The 19807-nt window shown below is 41.8% G+C and overlaps 1 protein-coding gene across 2 annotated transcripts in view; it reads left to right on the top strand.

The window, feature by feature from the left end:
• Positions 1–19807, top strand: part of RIC1 (RIC1 homolog, RAB6A GEF complex partner 1) — a 673031-nt gene that overhangs the window by 231972 nt on the left and 421252 nt on the right. For both annotated transcript variants that reach the window (XM_069240247.1, XM_069240239.1), the window contains exons 4-5: positions 3273–3380; positions 15759–15901. In XM_069240247.1, the coding sequence (XP_069096348.1) occupies positions 3273–3380; positions 15759–15901 (251 nt within the window). The remainder of the gene's footprint in view (positions 1–3272; positions 3381–15758; positions 15902–19807) is intronic.

Genomic DNA, 19807 nt, shown 5'->3' with positions numbered 1-19807 from the left:
TTTGGTTAAGCTGTGGCTGTCTTCTTCACACACAACTTTCATCCTGTGCTTTGCAGTCACCTGCTGAATATCACCAACCTGTCCTCATTTTGTAGCCCCTCTCAAACACCCTCAGTGCCAACCATGTTAAAAATAAAAATACCTGTTTTGGACTTGGTCCCCTCTGCAGGATCACCTCCAAACGTTGTGCCTTCACCTCTTGTTTTTCTGTTTTGTTGGCTTTAGGGCTCTGCATTTTACCACTGCTAATAAGTGCTAAAATGGTTGTGCTTTCTCCCTAAAACATGATACAATTGGCCTCTACCCAATTGGCACATTTAATTTACTTCCAACTCCCTATTAAAGTGGTACTACATGTACCCAGGGCCTATAAATTAAATGCTATTACTGGGCCTGCAGCACTCATTGTTCAACCCACTTAAGTAGCCTTTTTTAAACATGCCTCAGGCCTGCCTTTGCCGTCTGTGTGCAGTTTTAAATGGGCATTTCAACCTGTTAAAATACACCTTTTTTGCCAGGTTTCAGCCTTCCTTTTTAATAAATGTCAAACCTAGCTGCGCATGTATTTTTAAGTGTTACATGTCCTGGTAGTGAAAAACTCCCAAATCTGTTTTTTTCCACTATTGCAAGGCATACCTTTCAAATAGGATAACATTAGGTTACCTTATTAAATTTAATAAGTGATAACCTTTGTTTGGGAGCAGGTAAAATTATTATGTTTGTCTGAGGAATTGTAATTTAAAAGCCTCTTTAATGGTGCAGTCAGATATTAAGTCATAATTCTGAAACAGCCACTTTTAGGAAGTTGGCATTTTCTTGTCCTTACCATTTATTGCCTGCAGCCTGTTTTCTGGGTTACATGACTTGATGTAGTTAGCAGTTGGCCTTTTTTGTATTCCCCCCAGACAGCCATACAACAATGGGGTCTGGTGGTTGGCAGAATGCACCATCCTGACTTGGTGAGAGGGACATAGTTGTCTCCTGTCCCACTTATTCTTCAAAGACACTGCCTCAGCTTCACACTAGTCTGTCTATTTAGACCGACTGGGACCAGAGCAGGGAGGCAGGAAATTCTAGACACTTCTGTATGTAGAGGACTCCTGAAGTTTCTTCCTTCTCAATGTGGGCACCAGGTATAACAAGTATTTGCAATGCAACGTGTCTCGCATTTCTCAGAGTTAGAGTTGTTAGCAGTTGTAATCTCCCAACCGGACTTTTCTTGCCTCATTAAGTGGGAAAAAAAACGAGCGCGATCGCGCTGCTAAACAAGCGAGATCGCGCTGCTAAACAAGCGAGATCGCTCTGCGAAAAAAAGAGAAAAAGTAGTCCACAAACTGGACGGGAAACAGCAAGCCTTGTATGTTTTCAGTACTTGGTCGATGCGCTCGAGAAGGGCTAACCACCGAAAAAGGCATGACCTATGCATGCCTTCCACTAATGAAATCAAGCAGATGTTAAAAGGAAAGCCCATGAACCAATGAAAGACACTGACGTGACATGGGCGGGGCTCTGAGCCCTTTTCTAACTACTACAGCGTCTCACAAGCAATACGTATGCGCAAGCGCATGCTACGCAGGCTCGACCCTAAAAAGGAGCCCCTCAGACCCAATCTTAAGTAAACGCTTGGACCTTTGGATACTACAGAAAAAGGACTGCCCTGCTACCTGATCACTGCCCTGCTACCTGAGGTCTGCCCTGCTGTCTGTGAAGGAAGACTGGACCTGGTCCCTTCATCCCAGGCTGCCTGAGTGACTCCAAGGGTTGGCTGACTGACGTCCTGTTGTGAGCTATAGGAGCACAACATGCTTCTTAAATTGGTGTGGGATTTGCCTTGTGTTATGCTTTCACTGTATTACCGTTTGTGTACTGCATAAATACTTTACTCATTGCCTCTCAGTTAAGCCTGACTGCTTTCGTGGCTTTTGTCTCCTGGAGAGCGCCTGCTGTGGTTTCTGTGAGCAGAAATCATCACTGTGACCTGGGTACTTGGAGATCGTCGAAGGGGTCCAAAGTGTTCTGTGTTCTGTGCCCCCGGGGCACAGCAAAGTGAAGAATGGAGCGTTCGCACTCCTAAAGGTGCCCCCTGGGGAAAGTGTGCTGTAAGAAGCGCTCCCGAGGCACCAGCTGGCACTTACTGTTGCCTGATTTTACTGCTGCAGCCCACGCACCACGTCGGGTGTTGCTTGAGAGGATTGGAAACCTTATCAGAGACCCCCTGCTCCACCGGTGGGGCGGAAGCCTCATCGAAGGCCCCCCGTGCCGCCTGGTCCCTTTTGTGTTCACAGGGGCCCCTGTTGCTGTTGTGCCCCTGCAGCGGTTGTGAGGTGCACGGGCAAGGAGGAAGCCTTCTCAAAGGCCCCCTCCACACATTTTTGGTTCGCAGGTGGGGTGGCGACCTCGGCGGAGATTCCCCCCCCATCAAAGGGGGGTATTGAAGACACGTGGCAGGCCGGGTGGTGACCCTTGACAGAGGTCCTCTGCCCTGCCAGAATTAAGCCCATATTGCAGCAGGGTGGAAACCGGAGCAGAAGGACTCCACAGTTGGGACACGGACATCCCTGTTTTGCCCACACTGTTTTCGGGTAATGTGGCATTTCAGGCTATTTCTATAACCCATGCATTTAGGCTAATATGTTTTTATTACTTGCCATACATTTCCTGATGTTCCTGGGATGGGCATTTATGAGGATTTTATGACATGTTTTTATCATGATATGTGCATTATTATTGGAATGTTTCCCTGACTACTGCTTATGGTGCAGAATAATGAGTAACCTGTGTGTTATATGTGACAACTGCTGTTTTTTTAGAGTAACAGTACTGTGTAATGTTCTGACAACATCTTGGGTAGAAGGGTATTACTGCCATGTTGTGTTTGGTCTAATGATGTTGTGTACAATACAGTTTATTTTTATATAACTTGGTTTTGTGTTTACTTTGTGGTGGGGATAGTGAGTCTCATGTGTTGTGCAATCGATTTACACATTGCCTCTGGGATAGGCCTGACTGCTCGTGCAAAGCTACCAAGGGAATGAGCCGGGATAAACTTGAGTGTGTAACTCCATCATCATGACTAGAGTTGCTGGGTTCTGCTGGCTTAGGTGCGTACCCATCCCAACCAGAAACCCAATTTCTAACTCTTGTTGACAAATAATATTGGTTTTTATTTTAGCAGTATTGATAATGGAACATTTAAGGATTGGGATAATCACCTACATGGTTTGAAACTTTATTTATTTTATGTGTAACCTGAGTGTATTTGTTCTTTGCAGGGGAAGCCCACATGTGAAGGTCAACCCTCATTACAAGGAGGAACAGTGCGCTCCAGCATTAAATCTAGAGACCAAGAAAGTACTGGATTTGCAAGCATCCATCACAAGGTATTATACACATGTGTACTTTTGTATTTTTTATTTTAGAATGTTTGTTGCTGTCTCCTACGGATCTTGCGGTTAGTGTGTGCTATGTGAGTGTGGTAGATTAGTCTTTCTGCTCAGATTTGCTAGTTTTAGTGCATTTCTTATATTTGCTATAAATTGTGTTGATGTAAATCTTGACTCATAGAGTAGATTTTTGTCATTCTAAAAAATGTGCTTTATTCTGTCTGAGTTCCAAATTACTTCTTTGTAATGTATTGAGTTGTGTTCTGGCATTATAAATGTATTTTCTTTACTCCGTGTATTGAATTTGTTCCATGAGAATCTCCTTGAGCTAGTTATGACAGCATCTCTTTCTGACTGCTGGCTTTATTTGTTTGAGGATGGCAGGTTTTGTGAATGTAGTCTGTGAGTAACAGAGTCATCGCTTTTCGCTTCTTGGTGAGGGTTTACAGTTTACTTTCTACGAACTAAGTTAGCTACATTTTCTCTAGTTACAGACTGATTTTATTCAGATGTCCTCAATGTGAGGAAACGGGGTTTATTATATAATTTAGTTGTGCTACTTCACCATGTAATAAACTAACAAACCTGTCTTGGGTCAAGTCGGGCTCATTTGTGAAAACCTTAGCTCAACCTTGAGCAGCTGTGGCTTTGAGCAGTTCAGGCGTTCTCAAAGGAACAAGTGCAAACCATTTAGAAGTACCATACTATTGAATAAGAACAAAACGTGACTCAAAGCAACCCTGACACAAATGTATCAAAACAGATCTTATTTTTATGGATTTTAGGCACCAAAACAAACAACATATACAGAAGGGTTACGGAGATATGATTTTTTAAGTAAATAGTAAATCACAGCTTTTTAAAAAAAAATGGAAGCAGGCGTTGGCATCTACCACAGTTAGTGGCTGCTTTGGAAACTTTTGAAAACTTTTTAGAAAGTTGTGTTCCTGGCTGTGGCCCACTCTGGGTGATAAACTCTGGCAAGAGCAAGTCACGTGGGACCCATAAGGCTTAGTTACATTACAGTCAAAGTAGTCTTCAGCCCAGGATCTATGGACCAACTCCCATAAACTCCAGTGGAGTGGTCCTGATGCAAGGAATGCAGGACCTTGGCGATCCTGAGGTTGCTGATCCAGTCGTCAGGGGTCACCTTGGGGCCACCCCTTGGTCCATGAATATGGTGGGGTGTCTATGACCACAAAGGTCTATGTTCCTCAAAGTACGACAAAAAATCTGTGGCTGCTGGTCTCGGGCCACAGTGAAACCAGCAGTTCACTTCACTTGCGGCTAGTGTCTGAAAAAAACATCAGTTCTTTTCTTTCCGTGCCAGTCAGTGCAGATCCGAAGAGGACTATCCCCAGTCATTTTTTCTCTGACCCTTTTTTGACTTTTTGTCGAAGATTTTTTGAGACTTGAAAAAGGAGAGATTCAAGCTGCTCATGCAAGTCCAGTCTGCCGTGGTCCCGGAAGACTGGATGGTAGAGCTGGACTTGCAGGACTCATATTTCCTCATCTCACTCATACCTGACCACAGGCATTACCTGCAGGTTCATGGTGGGTTGAGCACTTTCAATTTGTCGTGCTGCCCTTTGCCCTTACCTGCATCCCTCAAGTGTTCACCAAGGTAATGGCAGTGGTTGCAGCTGACCTCCGGAGGTTGGAGATCCAGTCTTTCCCTACCTTGATGATTGGCGGTTGAAGGCAGGCTTGCAACAGGCAGTTTTCTCCCACCTCAAGACTATGGCAAACCTTCTGCACTTGCTGGGTTTCACTGTCAATGTTCTGAAGTCACACCTTACTCCCTCTCAGTTGATACCTTTCATCTGAGCTGTTCTGGAAACAATGCAGTTCCAGGCCTATCCTCCTGACCAGCAAGTCCCGGATATTCAGGCTACAATACTGATGTGTCAGCCTCTATCCTGGATTTTGGTGAAGTTGACTGAGTTTTCTGGGCCTCATAGCCTCCTGCATCCTGCTTGTGACACATGCCCGTCGTCATATATGGGCTCTGCAGTGGGACCTGAAGGTTTAATTGGATGCAGCATCAGGGTAATCTCTCCTACATGGCCGAATCTTGGAGGGACCCACAAAAGACCTGCAGTGGTGGCTGATGAACTGTGATTGGTTTAGTGGCAGACTCCTGTACCTTCCCCAACCAGAACAGACTATAGTGACAGATGTGTCACACCTGGGCTGGGATGAAAACCTGGGAGAGGTGGGGATCAAAGGACTGTGGTCTCAGGAGAAATCTGGGCTCCAGTCTTTTGGAACTTTTGGGTAGTCCAGTTGGCATTGAAAGTGTTTCTTCTGTCAGTCAAGGGAAGGCTAGGATAGGTGTTAACAGAGAACACCACTGCCATATGGTATTGTAACAAACAGGGCGGAGTGGTGTTGTGGACCCTCTGTCAAGAAGCTTTGCCTCTCTAGACATGGCTGAAACAGCAGGACATATCTTTAGTGGTTCAACTCTTGGTGGTCTCTCTGAACACAATAAAAATTTAACTCAGCCGTAGATGCCTAGCAGATCATGAATGGAGTCTTCTTATGGAGGAGGTGCAAGGTCTCCTCCAAGAGTGGGGAGATCCTTAGTTAGATCTGTTTGCTTCTGCCGAGAACTGGGAGTGTCAGCAGTTTTGCACGCTCTAGAATTCCAAGTCAGCTTTCACTCAGAGATGCTTTTCATTTCAAGTGATGCACCTGCATCCTATACACCTTTTCGCCAGTACCACTCTTGCACAGAGTTCTCAAGAAGATCAGGAACAACTGGGCCCAAGTCATTCTTGTGGCTTTGGATTGGGCACAGTCTTGTATACCGAGCTGTTAAGCCATGAGCATTGGTCCTCCGTTCAGACTGCCTCTTAGGGATGATCTTCTGTCGCAGCAGGGCAGAGTTCTGCACCTAAACTTGAAAACGATTTGCCTCCATGCATGCAGATTGAGCGACAACAGGTGTCAGCTTTCAACCTTCTGCTCGAAGTCTGTAATGTTATCTTGGCACCCAGGCATCCCTCCACAAAGACGGTATACGCCTGCCGTTGTGGCATGATGTACAGGTGGAGGTTTACCCTTTATCTGCACCCCTTTCCCAGGTTCTCTTGTTTAGTCTTACCATAGCCCAGCAGGGCTCTGCTTCAGACATGTTGAAAGGCTATCTTTTCTCAGTTCTACAATTCTGTGGCTGTCCAACCAGCCATCTCTTTTGTAATCACCTATTGTGTATGTATATTTGTAAGAGGTCTCCAGCACATGTTCCCACCAGCGCCTTTTATTGTGCCCCATTTGGACCTCACACTGCTTCTCACTTTTCTGATGTGCACTTGATTTGAGCTGATGCCAAAAGTTAGATGGAATTACATTGCGGGAGAACATAAACATGGTACTTGATGTGGCGTTTCATTTTGAGGGGCTGTGCGTATATATGAGGACATAGGAGATCAGGATTCTCACATAAATTGGAGATCTTCTATTATATTGTAACTTCTGGATATTCTGGACTACTTTTTTGAACTTAGAGAAAGCTTAGAGGCTCTGGTTTGAAGCTCCATACATGTGCTTGGAAACTTGCATGTATAGGACAGTTTCTAAGAAATTGACCTCTAAGATGTGGCCTTGTTCATAAAGAATGCTAGTTTTAAGAAACTGACACACAAGAGGTGGCTTTATCTATTCGGGATGGCATTTTCTACAGTGTTCTCTCACTTAATGAACTACAAAATTCGAACCGCCCTGATGAAGGTGGCATCCTAATGAGAGTGACACTGAAACGCGCGTAGGCACTGTGTTTCAATAATTGGTCTGATTGGCACTGTGTTCTAATAATTGGCCTGATTTTTCTTGTTATGTTTTTTTTTATATGAAAAAATTTGTTCTCTTATACCATTATCGAATAAGAATTTATCAATTATTGTCTGGTATATTTGATTTTGAGCACCTTATGTATAGGGCTTTTATGTTATTTTTGGAGTACACTGGAGTAGATTTTTGTATTAGTACTTGAATTTTTATATTGTACAGTCTTTTAGAGTATTGTGGTTGTGTCAGGGTATGAGAGGGTGTGAATAAGGTACTAATGAGATTAGTACCAGTTGTTTTTTGTTATATGTGCGGGTGGGAACATTGTCCATTTTTTATATTCAAGGTTATGTCAAGTATTGTTTTTATATGTTTATTGTTTGAAAACATAAAGAAGAAATACATATATAAGATTGGAAATAAAGACATATCTGTTTAGTGATATTGCACGTATATATGTGAAAATGGGTAAATGAACATGGCAAAGTTAGAAGGATAATAGATGTATTACTGATTCATTGAAGTGCAGGCTGGCTTATATATAAAGAATAATAATGGGTTTGCGAGACAATTTCTTGTTATATACACAAGGAACATATCTCTCAATATCATTTCTATATGTAAATAAATCTAGAAAGAATAAGTAGTAGCTATATATAGACTTTCAAACACAACTTGCTTTGAGCTGCTTCATAACTTTCCACTCAAGGCCTTCTTAGTGGCAATAACATCTGCCCGGAGGATCATTGCGTTATGGGCACTTTCTGCACATCCTCCGTACCTTAACCTCTACCGAGACAAACTGGTTTTTCAAACTACAGCATCCTTCTTACCGAAGGTGATCACTCTTTTCCATGTAAGACTGTCCATCACTCTTCCTACCTTTGACACTCTAAAGAAGAGGAGAGGCTCCACTGGCTCGATCCAAAAAGAGTGTTGTTGTTCTTCCTTGATCATACTTGTAAGCTCTGGGTGGCCAATCAACTCTTTGTGGGATGTGTTGGAGCCAAGAAAGAGAAGGCGGTGGAGAAGTGGACCATCTTTTGATGGATAGTTAATATCATTAAGATCTGCTACGCATTAGCCAAAGCTGCAACCACTGTGTTAGCTTGTGGAATTCCTCTCCTGGATATCTGCTAGACAGCAACACAATTACAAAACAGTACTACCTAGACAGTCAGGTCCAGCATGACATTCATTTGGTCCAGTCGATCCTACAGGACTTTCTAGTCTATTCCTATTGCAACCCCACCTCCATTGAGGTATTGCTTGGGTATCTATTCTAAGGTTAGGAATCTGCAGCTATAAGTCTCTATCTAATGAACAAGTTACTTACCTTCACTAATGCCTTATCTGGTACAGGCTCTGTTTATTCGCAGATTCCTTACCAACCCTCTCCTTCTCCCCGCTCTGCGATCGGATTATAGTGTTAAGGGTTAACTCATATAGGGGCCCTAGCTTTGTTCCTCATGGTTCTGCGCTTCTAGCGTGGAAAGTGGCTAAAGAAACTGGCATCATTGCACACTGGTGGCGTCTGTATAGATCCCGCACACATCACTTCTGGCATGGACAACACCACACAGAGCCAAACAACTTCACCTACCAGTGTTCAGGGGAACTGCTTACCAAATGTTTCTGGATCCAGTCTGACGCTTGGGGAATATTCTAAGATACAGAATCTACTGCTAGATAGTCTTTAACAGATGAGGCATTACTGAAGGTAGGTAACTTATTATTTTAGTCTTTCTATTGTATGGCATGGGCATCATTTAGAAAGTTATATTCTAGTTCCTGCAAAAGCTGTTTTTTAATGTATAGATAAACTTTTTAAGAATGCATGTGGTAGCTGTCACTTGAAGTGGTTAAGTGGTCTGAAATAATTGTCAGTTCTTCCCCTTTTGTTCTGATAGAAGCCAATCCAAGATTATTCATCTCATTATGCTCATAGGGCTATTTTATTGGGGCTACACACTGAGTGTACTTTTTCTATCAGCTCAGAGTGGTTACTTGCCTGGAGCTTTTACTCATGTTCTGAGAAAGGTCTATTGAAGCATCTGTCACATAGATTCAATTGCCGTGATAATTATTTATTTCAATAAAATGTAATTTCTCTAATCATTTCAGCTAAGCCAGGTGCTCTCTATTCGTCCTTGCAACTGTAAATGAAGACGAAAGTGAGATTTTAGAACTGAACCGAGTTTCATTTGATTTTCACCTATTTATAGCGTAACATTGAATTGCTTTTTTTGAGAGACACTTTTTTTTTTTTCTTCACCCGATCTTCGATTAAGAACAGTCCGGGGACTAGACCCATCTGTTAGTTAAAAGTACAGACCATATGGTGTGATTGCATTAATTGGTGTTAGTGCAATATATAGAAGTCGAACCTCTGAGCGTTTTCTGGAATGCATGACCGAAATGGACAGGTGCTCTTTATTCGACCACTTAAGTCGACAGAATTTCTACGTGTCCAGTGTTTACATCTCTACATTAAGATATTCTGCTGAACATCAGTCTAGGCAGACTGTGACCAATACTTTTGTCCTGCAGATGGCAAAGTCTGTGATGCTTTCTTCTTTCTTACTCATTTAAAATCCTAGGTCTGTTTTCAAATGCTTTCAGGGTTATCAGAATCTCAAATGTGTGTACCTCACTGTTGCAAGAACTTGCTCGTTGCTGTTCATATTTGTAACATATTTAATTTTGGAATCTAAATTCTGTAAAGCTTGGTGTGCAATGGCAAATGAAAAGCTTGTGTATATATATATTTTCAATGAGAAAGCTTTGTTATAGGTAGTTTGTGTTTAATGCGGGTCATAAGACATTGTTAAACAGCATAAATTCACAAAGAAAGACAGAGTTAAAGTGAAATTAGGTTTACAATTTTCAGTCCCAAAAACACTGAAATCCTTCAGTTATAGGTAAACATAACTTGTCCTCAGTGCTCTGCTCATAACCTCACTTGTGATGGATGATATCATCCGTGAAGTGACTAGTGACATCCTATATCACCTCATAGTGTCCTTATTGGGTGAACTTCTTGCATCAAAGCAACTGGGCAGTGCCGTCAGGTGTGCAAATCATTTTCTGGATGCAAGCCTTGTCTACTGCCTTCCCCTCTACTGGCCTTCATGCCACTGAGCCCACTTACTGTTCAGGGTCTTAGGAAGTGAGCACTTGTCTCAGACCTTGAGCCTGACACCAAGCATAAGCTGTGCTCAGCAGTACTAGAGCGCAGGCCTTGGGCCTTCAGCGAGTCCCTGCACCAACCTCATTCTAACAAAGCTCCTGTGCTTCTACTTTGGCCACGGGTAGGAGTCTTAGTCTTTTGACAGCTGCTGTGCACTTTGCAGGACACAATACTTGCCTCTGTGCACAGTGTGCAACACATGGTCTTTGATTATGGATAGTAGTACTGCGTTTGTTTGAGGGTTCTTTAAACTTTGTTCCGGATTTACCCAAAAATGTTTTTTATTTTTATTTTATTTTTTTATTTTATAAAACGGTAATTCTGGATTGGGTCTCTGATACTAGGCCTTTGAGCTCTACAACAAAATTGGATGTTTTCCTTGTTTTTGGACAGTGTCTGTGCCTTTAAAGCCCTTATTTCACTTTACCTCTACCCACCCTTTACCCCTAAAATCACCCTTCCCTCTCTTTACCACTGACCGCACCTTAACACTTTTTAAAATTACTTAAAAATGTTATTTTAATTCCTTTACCTGCAGAGTTAAAGTACAGCGAGGTAGATGATGCATGATAAAGGTAAAAACCCATTCTATATACGTACCTGTGTGGTACTTAGCTCTATGGTAAAGATTGTGGCGTAAAGGTTATGTGGAGTATATACTGCGGGGTAAAGGCTACATACCCCTTCAGTGTTTATCCAGAGTATTTCTCAACAGCAAATTTCATTTAATTCTAAATTGTACAGGCAGTACCCTTTAGAAAAAGATGTCAGTCACCTCAGGTTCTAAAAGAGGTCACTCCTGCTACAGTCAGAGGTTCTGTTTGTTTTCCCACGACACCAGTCCTTGGAATCTAGAGCCTGATCATAGTTCGGTCCTTCATTCTTTTGAAGGTCATCACAAGATTGGAAAATCCTTCGATGGCTCAAGTATGCGACAAACAACAAAACTTTTGCCTCTCCAGCTCCAGCTACAGATCCAGTTATCAAAGTACGTCCATGGAGATAGTTTAATTTCCAGGGACACCCTCCCACGCAAAATATAGGAAGTTCTAAATGAGGATCTTCTCTTCTTCCCAGGTTGCTCATGTTCACTCCCTGACTCCTACCACTGTGCCGTCTTTGGACTTGAGCCCTCTCCAGGATGGTTTAATACTAGAGCCAGATCTTGGCTTCATTCTGACTCTACACCAGGTCCGGCGGAACTCGTTTCTGACTTTTCCACCCCTTAGTACTGACACCACTTAAGTGTCCGCATTCACATAGGCCTAGTTGGCTATGTTCTACACCCCTCAGACTCTCTCTGTTATACTTTTGACAGTCTCCCCCTCAGAATTGCAGCCATGCAAACCTATTGATATTCCTAGCACATATTCACCAGTATTCCCAATCTTGCAGACAGAGTCCAAGCCAGTGTTCTTGCATCAGTGCAGGTATTGATGTCATCTGTGGCACTAGCTTCAGGTCCACTGTCGAAGATTCCCAGGGGCCATTTAGACCAAAGGAGAATGTACAGTGAAAGCTAGCATTAATGTTGAACCTCTATGCCAGCTCATACCACGGACTCCACGTTTTCTTTCTTTCCTTCTGATTTCAGCTAAATGACAGACAAGGTTCTTCGTGAGTAGATGAGGGTGAAGATACAACTTCCACCTCAAATACTGACGGCTGTATCTATTTAAGCCTGTGAAATGCCAATGGCTTAGATTCCTCTGCAGAGATTGACCTTGAATGATCCCAGGCCCTCTCTTCAGACAATATTTTATTTTAATGTGATCCTATGCAAGGCAGCTGAGATCCCAGAACTACTTGTATCCACTGAATAGGTCAAAATGAACTTTTTGATGAACATCCAATTACTCCAAATCAAAACCTGCTTTTCAGTCAATCCTCTTCGATCTGCTTGTCACTGTTCGGAAGAAGCCAGCCTCCACTCCAGGCCATACCCCGGGCGTAGCTTCAGGGAGGGTATTTGGGAAGTCCCCCTTTTCCGCCCCCCCCCCCCCCCCACCCCCTCCAAAAAAATAATAATAATTTTCTTGCAAATAGTTGGGTGCAGACACTTTCGGTTGGGTATGGTGACGTGTCTGTCGAATTTCACCACTAATGTTTACTCACACTCTGACAAAAAAAGGTGCACACACACTATCCCTTTCTCGGTTTTGAAAGTTTTCAAAATGTTGGTAACTTTACAAAATAGTAAGTTTTCCCTTACTTAATACCTCTACCAAGCTGCATCCCTCGCCCTTTCCACTGCCCCATAAGCCCCCCACATATGCCCTGCCCCCATATAATGTATTTTTACATTTTATGCCAGCATGTTTGTTGTAAAATCTGAAGCTCACCCCACCCCCCATCATACTGACAAAGCTACGCCCCTGGCCATCAGCTACCAGGTTGCCCACCGTCATTTCCTGGCTCAGAACTGTCCAGAATTTTTGTACTCTTGCCATTCGCTTGATTGAGAGCCTTGTATCACAGACTTCCTCCCACATCATACTTAATCCCAGTTCATTTTCACCAACCCCATCTGATAGTGAGTGGAAATTGATTGATGTGATGCGGAAGAAAGTATTCTTTGTGGGAAGCCTGGTTGTTCCAGGAGCTTTACATGGCTTTTGGCTCATTAGCTCTGTGCCCTTTTGAAAGATGGTGCAGATTGTTGGTTCTGTTATAATCATTCATAGTTTGTTTTCTCTTCTATGTATCTCCCTTTTGAATTATATATGGCCATTTATTTAAGTGTGTGTTTGAAATATAAATGCACATTTATTTCAGCGTTATTCATTTCAACATGTAATTCTGCCTTCTTAAATATATTCATGTTTTACGGTTTGAATTGTCCTTCCAGTAATTGTTTTTAAAACAAATGAATAAAGCTTCATAGAAATTGACATCTAGATTTCTCATTTATTGTTTTTTAAACAATATGCAAGGTTTCACGGAAGTGATGGTTTAGAAGAGCTTTGTTTTTTCTGAAATGTTCAACAACGTTCACACAGAATATCTAAACTAAATCAGAGTGTTATTAGATAAAGATGAACGTCATACCATGGCTTGGAGATTTATGGTCATTCTGAAGCTGTAATCACCTTTTTGCTGAAGGCTACGAGGAACCCACATACGACCTTCACTCAGCTCAGCTGTCGAAATGTAGATGGGAACAGTAACATTTCCCCAATTCCTTGAGACAGTGTTTAAAAAGACAGAGAAAAGTGTACTTGCCTAATTGCACGAGGAATAATGTGAGCAGCACGAACAAGCTGCTTTGCTCAAGATTACTCCTCATACAACCTTGCTTCGCACAACCTATCTCCTTGATGCTTCTGATGGGCTTCCTTTCATGCATCTCTCTGCTGCTCAATTTTCTCTGCAGTCTTCAAAGAACACTCCATCTCCATGGCGGAAAAAAAATAATATGAGAGCTTGCAACCATTGAGAGAAAAAAATGTAAAAATAAAACAAGTAGCACTTTACGACTCCAACCACTAGATGATTGGTTATATGCATAGTATGTGACTCTAGAAGAGTCAAGCTGCAAAGCGATTGTTACAGGTATGGTATTGGTTTCTTATTTTGTTCAGAAAAGGTATGTGCATGTCAGCCATCTGTGAACCTAAATAGGCCTTCTTTTGGTGCTAAGTTTAGTTTAGTTAGACTAGGGAAAGAATTGGCGTTACTGATGCAAAGAAGTCGTACAAAATCATCATGTTACAATATTTTCTATTACGCTTTCTTCTTACACGTATCTTTATTTTTATAATAGTTACTATTCATATTGTGTGCACTAAATCCTGAAAATAGTATCTATTTTTCTAAAGTGTGCTTATTTATTTGTTCGAGCAGAGTAGCGCTCATGCTCTGCTTTTCAGACGTGTTGGTATCTGTGTGCTTTTAACCACGCCCACCTCACACCCATCACTTTCACTCGTTCGTGGACTTGCGTTTCAGAAATCCTTTGACAATGGTAAATGCTTTACTTTTGTCCCGCTTTGGGGCGGTTTTGTTACGGCCTTGCGGACCGACCCTGTAACATGGATAATTGCACATTTGCAAATATGTTTGCCTGCAAGCGAACTTCTTCTTTTCTTTTGTGTCTGTACTATGCACTCACGCTCATTGCCACCGTGGCACTTTGAATTGACTTGCTTATGTCAACTGTTTTACTTTTCATTTACAATTTATGTGGCAAGAAAAGTCCAGTTAGGAACTTACAACGCTAATAGCTATAACTTGAGCAAACACAAGACCCGTTGCTTTGCAAATGCTTGTTATAAAGGAGGGATTGAATTTCACGAACCATCCTTGAAGTCCTCAAGCCTGATCTGTGCCTAAGATGCACCTCACTCAAGTAATGCTCAGTGGGTTTCAGGTGGCTGCAGTCTACTGGGTTTTTTGTCTCATATTGCTACATCGTCCTTAGAGCCAGGTGGTCTAGAAAACTCAATTCTGGGCGGTTTCCGGGAGAGAAATCCAGAAAACATTTAGTTCCACTTCTGTCAGACAATGTTTTTGGCCACCTTGCTGAAATATATATTTTTTTTGCCCCTAAGCAACTTCGAAGATGTGGTCTTGACAACATGGATTCAGATGTCAGGTCTGCAGGTTCCTCAGTCACCATATGTAGGCAGACTTGTTGGCGTTCCATTGGCCTCTTGGGAGATGTTTGGACATGCCTGATGGATGTGTCATTTGAGGGCTCCTGCACTTTGGCGCAAATGCGTATTCAGCCCAGGAAAGACCTAAAAAAATAAAAAAATACTCACCATTGCTTGCTCTTGGGGGCTTGTTATTCCTGCTGAACAACTCCAAGAGCAGTTGAGGAAATCTTGAGGCTGCTTGAGAGCTTGGCTATATGCTGAACGCCAGCATTTCTGGCAGCTGAATGTATTTTCCATACACGAAGTGTGTAGCAGCATCAATGGGTGCCAAGGCAGCGACCTTCCTGACATTTCTGTTTCCCCTGGTGGGAGGTTCATGCCCTCCTGGTTAAGGAAGAAATGCCTCTTTGCAAGAAGGTTGGAGATCTCATCCCATCCTGGATCTTTATGCCCTTAACCCCATTCTTCACTGGGAGATTTATCATGATGTTATACTTTCCTCAGGCTCTTTAACTCTGGAGTTCGAAAACTGGATTGGGTCACTCAAGCCACTGGTTACATGTTTTCACATATTAGGCCTGCAGTACCAGAGGTTATTATTTTTTTTTGCATTTCACAGTGGACTCCACTCTGTAGTGTTGTTATTTTATCATGCCTTTGGCACATTGTGTCCAGATTGCGGGCACAACGGTATTTACAGCATATCGTTGTAGTCCATGTTAAATCTACAAGTCTGAAAGTACTGTGGTTTGCCTATATGATGCTATGGGACATGCTAACATTCTGTTTATACAGTTTGCAGTCTGTGCTGGAAGATCTTCTGGTTGCAACTGCTGACGGAGTGCTCCACCTCATTCACTGGGATGGAATGACAAATGGAAGGAAATCCATCAATCTCTCTACAGTTCCGTTTTCACTAGACCTCCAATCTTCTCGAGGTAATGTTCTCATGTACACTGCTAGTTGGCATTGAAGGAAGACATGTGAGAATCACGTAGGAGCAACTTGCGTATTTTGTAACTAACCTTGAACGACAAGCTGAAGTATAGATCTTTTTTTAATTTGACCTTTCACCAGTTTCCCATTGAAAAGCACAAATACTTTGAAACTACCCATTTGACAAAATGGATCCATTTCTACATTGCCAGTCCATGACCCTCACACTCCTCCTTAATGGTTTACATTAAATGCAGCTATTGCTTTCCTTTCTGCTTGCTTGTTGTTTTTTAATATTAGTCCTTTAATAGAGCGTATTTGTGAAGTGCATTCTTACTCAGCCACTGAAAACACACTTAATGAGCTTGATGTAAGGAGAGGGTTTGATTTGTAGATAGATAATCCAAAGTACTGAACAGTCTCTCGCTGTTTCTTACTGTTGGCCATACTTGACAGTTTATGCAAGTGACAGCAACCCATCTCCTTAAAGGTGATCCCGCACATGTAATTTACAGACAAAGTATGTGCTTCATTCAGCAGGACCCGCTATCTGGTCTGAAAGTAATGTTCTTGCAACCTGAACATGTTACTGATTCACTGGATGTGTATTCTTCATTCTGATGTATTAGTAAATATTCTCTTATTTTTCTTTTTTGGTTATGAGGTTTTAGGAAGAGATTATCTGAAAGGAGTCTTTATATGACATGAGCTTTAAAACAACTGTGTCCCATGCACCGGGCACCCTCTGTTTGTTTTTCCTCCTTTCATTTAATTTGCATGGGAGGAGAGCCAAATATTATGATCACGATGCCAGACTCAGCAGAGTGTTTTATATAGCTTTTTCAGTGTTTACCTATTAATTGTTGGGGATAGTTTATATTTTATGATGTTCTTGCAAACAATTCTGTTAAACACTATAAAAGAAACGTCGTTTAAGGTTTGCCTTAGCAACAACCAACCATTTCCGTGGAATAGTAAGCACAAGTGTATAGCGAATCAATGCCAGTACATATCCATAATATTTCAATTGTAATGACAAAAGCCTTGGACTCTGTGAATAGGGTATAGGGCTGAGAGAGTTGGGGAGAAGCACGGGAAAAGTACACCATGAAAAGTGCCAGAGGGTTCAAATGTTGATGAGGTCAAAGAACCAGAGTAGCTCAATGCTCCAAAAACGAAGACGAGCATTTTGGTGGTAAGGCACTGAAAATAGTGAAGACAATGCAACTGAGAAAGATCACTTCCCAACATCATGTATCTTCTCTTTGACTTTATGTATGGCTTGATCCTTAAAGCACACATTAAAAACTAAACACATACATTAAAGAGCGACAGGCCTCCACCTTCTTGGAGACAGCCTTAAAAAAAAAAATCTGAATCTGATGACGTCCAGTGACCGATAATTTTTTACGTTAATGTAAACACCAAAAGTACTCAGGATACTAAATGATTCAGTAAATGGGTAGTGAAGCAACTCAAAAAAGAAAGAAAATGCAAATGCAATATGGGGGTCCTCTGGGCAGTCACTCCTGGTCTGATCGAAAGCAACAGTCACTTTCATAATGACTTATGAAGTTCTTCAAAACATTATGGAGCAGAAAAGAAAAACTGTTCCTTGGATCATCTTTATCATCTGATAATCACCCTACATATAATGATGTTATTCAATAAAACTGCTCAGATATTCCACATTGAAATGGAGGATTTGAAAGTCCTTATTGGACATTTTGTCAGCTTCACTCTTGGAGAAGTTGTTTACCAATATGCTCTCATGTCAATAATTTTAAAGACATTTTCTAGAAAGCACTTTTAGTTAAGTGGGTTGATGATTCATTAGAAAGTTCCAAAAATTAACCTGACAGCAAGCTCCATAATGGCATAAACTTCATGTAGACAGTGCAGAAGTGATGCACAGTCCAAGTTATTCTCACAAAACAGGCCTTTCAGGAGTGATAGTGTTACTTGAAGAAAAGTTCACTGCGGCAACCTAGTTACCTAGGGAAGTAAAGGAGCTGGAACCAGAAGGGGTAATGTACATCAAAGCAATTACTATGATATGCATTCCTGACCCCGCCATGATTGAGTGAGATTATGAATTAATATTGTTACCTTAGATAAGCGGGTGCCCTTATTGCATTCCACGGTTACCGCATTAAATTAGTCGTATTGCAGAAAATGTACCTCTAAAATGTAAGAGAATACAAGTCAATGTCAAAAAGGCAGGAGGTAAATGGCACTCATGGGCAAGGAAGCATAAGGGATGATAATACTTTCAGAAGTGGCCTGATAGGCACCCCCTTCACAGCAGCTTCTGAACAAAATTGCTCAGCCAAGTTCTAGAGATAAAGCATCTTAGCCACTCTGCAAGACCTTTTTTGGCAAAATGACTTATTTTGGCTATGTAACCAGTTATTTGAACTTATTTTCACAAGGTATTACTAACTAGCTTCTGCCAATAATATTTGTAGACAACTGGGACAAAAGTTGCTTAAGAATTTGAGATGATGCTAACCTCTAATCAATCAGTGCAATGGGATTAATCTTCCTATAGCAAGCATATCTGTAACAGATTAACACCCAAAGGAAATGTTACTTGCATGTAATCAAAACTTTTCAGTTTGTACAGTTTTATTTCACATGTGACCACAAGGCTACTAATCAGGTAGGTGTAGGTCATAATATCCCAAATAATGCATAAACGTGAGGTGACAAAAAATTATCTGAAGAACATGGGGAAGTATGGGGAATTGTCTAGCAAATTTCAATGACAGTTTAGCAAGATAATCTGCCTGGATACTTCTTTCAGTTGCCTTACTAGTTCCTTGTCTCTTCAGTCTGACCTGTCACTGGATGCTGCTTTGTTTTGTTTTCCAAATGGTGGGGCCCATTACAAAGAATGGTATCTAACTTCAGAATCATTAAAAATGTTAGATTTAAACAGGCTAGTTGCCCGTAGAAGCACAAGTCAGGTACAAAAGACCCAATCTTAGGGGACTGGGAGACGGTGTATATATCTCCTGCGAAATGACCTGAAGGGCTTCATAAGAGGTACTGATACTCAAAAGAGGTTGCATTTTGTCACTCCGATATCAGTAGTTTCATAGTACTATTGCTTAAATTAGATGGTAATGGACTAGTATCGCCTCTGGTAAAAGCACTAATAAGTCTGTTTTTCAATTGAGCATGTCTCCTTTTAGAGGCGAGGAGTAGTGGGTGTGGCAGTTTAGGCACAACACATTTTTGTACAACTAAAGCATTACTAGGGCGCAGATGGGTTACCATTGGTTTGTAGAATAGTAGTGCAAGTTCTTTTAGTACTGATGATGAGGTTAAACTGGGGTGACAAATACCCCTAAAACTTGTGTGTGGGTGGCAGTTAGCAGATAAGCAGACGCTAACATTAGTCACTGGTTTTTTGGTTGTGAGGGTTTGATGTTACTTCAACACTAGTAGGATATGCAGTTTGGTTACAGTCAAATGGCAGTGTAGATATTGGAGGTTTTCTGGCCAGTTTTAGAGTATTATCTTCAACTTTAATGGCACAAACAATAACATGAAGTGGAGGGGCCCAGAGTTTTCTTCAGAAGCGGCCGGCGCTATTGCAGGGTACCAAACCTCAGATTGGCATGGTTGATGGTGCTTGGTACTTTGTAGGGGAAAACTGGACTTTTTTGTGTTTTCATCCTAATCCTTGTTTTAGAGATTTGATTCACCTTGAAGACTTAAATGCACTCATGGAGGCTCCATCAGGTAGTAGGCAGTGACTTTAATGTTCCCATGAAAAGGAACTGGGATTTTTGCAGTAAAGGTAAAGTAGACACACAAAGAGGCCTCTTCCCAGTTAACCTGGGTGGTCTCCTTCTGGCTTGAGGATGTTTGGCAAAGCTGGCATCCACTAACTAGATTAC

Source organism: Pleurodeles waltl, chromosome 1_2, assembly GCF_031143425.1.
Source record: "Pleurodeles waltl isolate 20211129_DDA chromosome 1_2, aPleWal1.hap1.20221129, whole genome shotgun sequence".
Taxonomy (NCBI): Eukaryota; Metazoa; Chordata; class Amphibia; order Caudata; family Salamandridae; genus Pleurodeles; species Pleurodeles waltl.
Note: the sequence above shows the minus strand (reverse complement) of the source record. Positions and strands in the feature narration are given on the sequence as shown.